Here is a 6,489-nt window from a genome sequence, read left to right as displayed (position 1 = left end):
AGAGAGAGAGAGAGAGAGAGAGAGAGAGAGAGAGAGAGAGAGAGAGAGAGAACAAAGATGGGAGAGACAAGATGGAACCTGTAGGAGAGGATGATGAGCCAGAACCACGTGGTCTAAGGAGCCATAGTAACTGGGAATTTGTTAGAAGATTAAATAATGTAGGGCACATTTGTCCAATCTAGGTGTGCAGTTTGTATCAATAGCAGTTGAGTTCTGAGTTCTCTGTATGGGCAGTTGGGTGTTGAAGATTTACAATCATAAATCTGACTGATAAATTACAAGGCTCTGGAGTTTTCATTTTATGGGGCTAGGGAATACACTCCCTCGCCTTCATGTTTGAAAGGAATGATGCTAACTGCTTCAATTGGAGATTAACCCTTGACCCAGTTGGCACCAAGTGCCCTCTAACGTTCACATTTGACTTATAACATTTAGTTGCTTACTGCAGTGAAGCATTCTTCAAGGGACAATGAAAGACATGAGGTATGTGGAATTCAACTCCTGGCATGGAGATGGAAAAGTACTAGTGGGTAGCTAAGACACAGCAAGGCATCCAGATATTGTGGATTGATGTCAAATGAGGGTCAAAGATAGTGATACTGAAGGACATCATAGGCAGGGAGGATCAGTTTGAACTGGGCTTCTGCAGAATTGGAACTGCACAGGGAAGCTGGACTTAAGCTGGAGTTTTAGTGACTGGGAAGGTGAGATGTCTCCATGAGGATGGACACTGACTTCCCTGTGCTTTGATCTTTCCCATTGTGTTGTCATCTTTTCATATATCTGAGACTGGATAAAAGTCCTTTGCATATGTAGCAGAAGATGGCCTAATTGGCCATCATTGGGAAGAGAGGCCCCTTGGTCTTGCAAACTTTATATGACCCAGCACAGGGGAAGGCCGGGGCCAAGTAGTGGGAGTGGGTGGGTAGGGGAGCAGGGGTAGGGGAGGGGGGTATAGGGAACTTTTCCTGGCCAGCTTCTCCCCAGGATTTCCTGTCTCTGCCTTCTGAGGACTGGAATTTTAGACAGGACATTATTCCCTTCCCTGCATTTACATGTATTCAGGGGTTTCAAACTCCAGTCCTCATACTGAGCCATCTTTCCAGCCCCAGATTTATTTCTAGAAGTCTTCACAAAACCTGAAATTTGAGATTTCAGTATACTAAGAATTAATAACCCAAGTGGAATTTCTTTAAGTTTATGGTATATGATTTATTCTCTTAACCAAATAATGACCAAAACCATATTGTTTCGAGCACTGTAATTTGTATTTTATATTCTGTTGTAATTACTTTACATATTGCTATGTAAAGATGCCCTGGCAAAGCAACTTAAGAGAGAATGGGTTTATTTTGGCTGTTGAGAAGTACAGTCCATCATGGTGGGGAATCCTGGCAGCAGGAGCCAGTGTAACTGGTCACGCTGCATCTGCAGTCAGGAAGCAGACAATGAATTCTGATGCTCAGCAGAATTCTCCTTTTTATGCAGTTTGGATTCCTTGCCTAGGAAATGTTGCCACCTCCATTGAGTATAGTTACCCTGCCTCAATTAATGTCATATATGTAATTCCTCAAAACATGCCCAGAGATGAAAAGGTAGTCAGTGATTCTCTTAGTTCTGATCCTTAATGAGGACTTAATCTTAATCTGTTCTATAGACACGTTTTAAGATTGTTTAAGGGGACATTCTTAGGTATTACTAGTGATAATCAATTTCAAATACATTTGCTGAAGTGTATGTATATTTATTCTACAAAGGTGACAAGCTTCCTAGTCACATGCTTATGTTTTAGATCATGGTTTAACAGATTGAGCTCTTTCTCTTTAATTTTTGAAATACATTAGTATGATATGTAACAAATGGTTGACTAGTGTGGTGGCTTGAATGCAAATGACCCTCAAATAGGCTCCTGTGTTTAAATGCTTCCCCAGTTAGTAGGACTGCTTGAATGGGATTAGGAGATGTGGCCTTGTTGGAGGGTGTGGGTCACTGGAGATGGGCTTAAGTTTCAGAGCCCACACATTCCTCATTTAGTCCTTCCTACCGCATCTTGGTTGTCTCAACATGTAAGCTCTCAGCTACGTCTCCAGTACCATACCTGCCTGCCTGCTGCCATAATTCCCACCATGATAAGCATAGACTCACTCTCTGAAACTGTAAACATGCCCCCTCCTAATTAAATGCTTTCATTTATAAGTTGCCTGGTCATGGTCTATCTCTTTACAGCAATGAAAATATAACTAGGAGAGTGTCTTAGTCAGGGTTTGTATTCCTGCAAAAACATCATGACCAAGAAGCAAGTTGGGACAGAAAGGGTTTATTCAGCTTACACTTCCACATTGCTTTTCATCACCAAAGAAAGTCAGGACAAGAACTCACACAGAGCAGGAACTTGGAGACAGGAGCAGATGCAGAGGCCATGGAGGGGTGCTGCTTACTGGATTGCTTACCCTGGACTGCTCAGCTTGCTTTCTTAAAGAACCCACAACCGAGGACTACCAGCCCAGGGATGTCACCACCCACAGTGGACCCTCTCCCACCCTTGATCACTAATTGAGAAAATGCTTTACAGCTGGATCTCATGGAGGCATTTCCTCAAGGAAGGCTCCTTTCTCTGTGATAAATTCAGCTTGTGTCAAGTTGACACACAAAACCAGCCAGTACAGAGAGCTAATACATATTTCCCCTTTTATTGAAAATAGATTATTTTCTAATATAATATATTCAGATTCAGACACTCAGGAGTTCTATAAATACATTAAACCAAGAGATTTTATACACACACACACACACACACACACACACACACACACACACACATCAATGACCTGGTACAGACCTGTCATTACATGCTGCCTCAGTCTCAATAATTTCATATGAGCTTTGCTCAGTTGATTTAGAGAGAACTAATACATTCTTAATGAAAGGCAGCTATGACACAGTACAAATAGTAGTCATGAGATTAGTAATTATAGCAGTATTTTGTAATTGTTTCCTTTATAAAAAACGTTGATTGAAGGCCCAAGAGTACAAGTGGTAGATGGAAGAATTACTACTGAATTAGGAAGATTAGATTAGATTAGATTAGATTAAATTAGATTAGATTAGAAAGAGAGCGCTGCTAGTACAGAAGCTAAGGTTGAGGAGCCTTTGTTCACTTGAATGGGTTCAGGTTGACATTTCATTTCTTCCTTATTCTCATGGAAAATCCTGACAACAGGAGCCTTCTTTTGCCTTTCGAGCAGGCGCAGAAGTCTTCCTCAAGCACTGTGTGACTCGGATCAACCTGAAAGATAACAAGTGGGAAGTCTCCACCGACACAGGCTCCACTGAGCAGTTTGACCTTGTCCTCCTCACCATGCCAGCTCCTCAGATTCTGGAACTTCAAGGTGACATTGTGAACTGTGAGTAGCTGTGCTGTTTATCTGCTCAGGGAGGGTTGAAAGGACGCTGATTGGCTATTCTCTTTGAGTGGAAGATCTATTCTCAACTGTACAGATGTTATGTTTTAAAACTGGTTGTGGCCTACTTTCTGAAGTTAGTCTGTGTCATGAAGCTCAGAGAATGGTTTGTAACTAATTAAAATTGAATGAGTTGCTTACTGCTCTTGGTTTTTAAAATGGTCAGTGTTGTTTCTGATGTGCTGTAGTGTGGCCCAAAATAGCGGTGTCTTTGTGGCCATCCTGAAGAAAAGTCATTCCTCATGGCTTCCTACTGGGTTGCTTCATTTCCTGTCTTCTTTTCTGGGTTACTACTAAGTGTTTACTGCTATTGGATGAAGTTGCTTAGCCTTCCAAATGAGTAGGTGGGTGTCATAGAGCATGTTAAAAGAGCTAAATTTATAAAAGAAAAATGATATGGAAATTCCTTTGTTTGAATAAGGAAAAGGTAAATATTTTTCTTACTAAAATTAACTTATTTTAAGGAGGAATACAGTGAGCTATAGATAAACAGAATGTCCTATCTGCATAAACAAATCCAGTGTTGTTTTATATTCTCTTTTCATATGCAAAGAAACTGTTAAAGCATTATAAAGATTTTATTGAATAAAGTAGAAATTCATTGTGAACCTGGGAAGTGTTGATGCATCTAGCTGAGTGGTCGGTTTTTATTTACTTTATCTACCTGAGAAAAGACAGGTGGGAAGTCTCCTCAGAAGTGTTCTCTCTGACATTGGAGCCTGTCCTTGTGGTGCCACTCTTCCTGCTGTGAACCTAAACCAAGGGCAGTGCAAATTCAGTATTTCCCAGGCCACACAGGTGTGTTCAGAGGAAGGGGCAGGAAACCAGCATGGAGGGCTTTGCCTGGAACTAACTCAAGATGACACTGAGCTCCTGGCTCTCCTTATGATTCATGCTCCTACTATGTGATAGACTGTGACCTCAGTGTGAGCCAAATAAACCCTCCTTCATTACGCTGTTTTTATCAGATATTTTGCCTCAGCAACAATAAAAACGGCTACTTTTGTTGGCTACAGAATTGTGATCTTATGAGGCAAAATGGTCAAATACTGGCAATTTCATGAGGGCCATCTCACATAAAGTACTGTATATAGATGCAGGAGTTGGAATAAAATAATGAGTAAGGACAGTCATTAGTGGTGTCAATTTTTAGGTTTTCTTAGGACTGTGCCGACTGCTTTAAAACCATGCATCATGGTATACCTTTCGTCTCGGGTAGGTCAAGAGCACTGCAGATCTGAGGCGCGCCTGAGACGGGTACATGTAAGGTACTGGCTTACACACACACACACACACACACACACACACACACGCATCACCACCAACAACAACTTTAGCATGTACATATGTATGTTATTCAAGTTTTTTACAAACTACTGAAAAGTCATTAATACCCAAGTCTCTCTCTCTCTCTCTCTCTCTCTCTCTCTCTCTCTCTCTCTCTCTCTCTCTCTCTCTTTGAAACCAGCATTTAAGTGTGGCAATTGGTATCGAGTTATTGATGCTAGCTGGCTATCTTTGCTTTTTGGTTTTTAAAATAAAATGTGCAATGGCTAGAACATGTATGTAGAATTGGATTTCCTGTATTTTCCAGACTCTGTTATAAACTAGGCAGCTTAGAAATGTGCTTTAAGTGCAGATATCTTTTCTAGTTGGTACCTGTCATCTGCCTGCATTGGTGGATGGGAAAATTGGATACCTAATATTTTATTGGGTATGTTAAGAGTAGAAAATATCTAGCCGGGCATGGTGGCACATGCCTTTAATCCCAGCACTTGGGAGGCAGAGGCAGGTGGATTTCTGAGTTTGAGGCCAGCCTGGTCTACAAAGTGAGTTCCAGGACAGCCAGGGCTACACAGAGAAACCCTGTCTCAAAAAACCAAAAAAAAAAAAAAAAAAAAAAGGAGAAAATATCACTTTCAAAGTCATATATTGCCATCTACTGGCACAGATATATATTGCAATACCCCAGATTAGACTAGAAAATGCCTAGAATGTGGAAAAACACTATGACTGTGGTATAAAGCACTCACCACAAGATATTAACCCAGACCCATGAGAATGCATTTGCTAAGCAACCAAATGTGAAAAGTTTGTACAGAGGTTAAGGTGTGCTGCCAGGCCAACAATGTATTTATTAACTCTGAGTAGCTGGATGACTGTTTTTCCTTCTCCTTTTCTGTCTCTGTATAAATCATGTCTAGGCCGTAGAATCAACATAATACCATATTTTACCTGAAATTGTTGGCTATAGTTTTGGTGTAGCGTGAATTATATTTAATTATCTTCTTTTCTGTTTTGTGTTTTATAAAACGTAAGTACTTTTTTCTTCTGAAAATTATGAATTATATATATTCCTTCTCCCCACTGGGAGAATACGGAAGCCTCAAGGATCATAAGATTAGGATCTTATAGCTTACTTCTCTATAGCTTTGCTACTTTTGCCAAGATAATTTCCATCCCCAATGCAAACCTAGGCATTATTATCAACCCCATTCTTAGGGAATGTAATTTGTGAACCTCCAACTTTGTGTGACCTCAAAGCCAATGGCAATGGAGTACTGAAAACACCACTCCAGCCATAATGTTAATCTGTCCCATTGAATCCAGATGGGTTTGGGGGTGAGTTGTGGTTTATGAAATTGGATGTCCCAATGGGTGTGTTAATGTCCAGTATGTATATATTTAAAGTTGTATACATTTACACAATGGAGTACTACTCAGCTATTAAAAACAATGAATTCATGAAATTCGCAAGCAAATGGATGAACCTATAAAATATCATCCTGAGTGAGGTAGCCCAATCACAAAAGAACACACATGGTATGCACTCACTAATAAGTGGATATTAGCCCAAAAGCTCTGAATAACCAAATACAATTCACAGACCCCACATGAAGCTCAAGAAGAAGGAAGACCAAAGTGTGTGTGCTTTTTGGTCCTTCTTAGAAAGGGGAGCAAACTTCCTGTATCCATGCTTCTGTTGAGAGACATCTGGGTTCTTTCCAACTTCTGGCTATTATAAAAA

The 6,489-nt window shown here is 40.4% G+C and overlaps 1 protein-coding gene across 1 annotated transcript in view; it reads left to right on the top strand.

Annotated features, from left to right (window-relative positions):
* The window catches only part of Rnls (renalase, FAD dependent amine oxidase), a 626,870-nt gene that overhangs the window by 6,446 nt on the left and 613,935 nt on the right, over window positions 1-6,489 (top strand). The window contains exon 4 of the mRNA XM_021192765.1: window positions 3,246-3,404. Within this exon, the coding sequence (XP_021048424.1) occupies window positions 3,246-3,404 (159 nt within the window). The remainder of the gene's footprint in view (window positions 1-3,245; window positions 3,405-6,489) is intronic.

The sequence above is a fragment of the Mus pahari genome, chromosome 1, assembly GCF_900095145.1.
Source record: "Mus pahari chromosome 1, PAHARI_EIJ_v1.1, whole genome shotgun sequence".
NCBI classification, from domain to species: Eukaryota; Metazoa; Chordata; class Mammalia; order Rodentia; family Muridae; genus Mus; species Mus pahari.
Note: the sequence above shows the minus strand (reverse complement) of the source record. Positions and strands in the feature narration are given on the sequence as shown.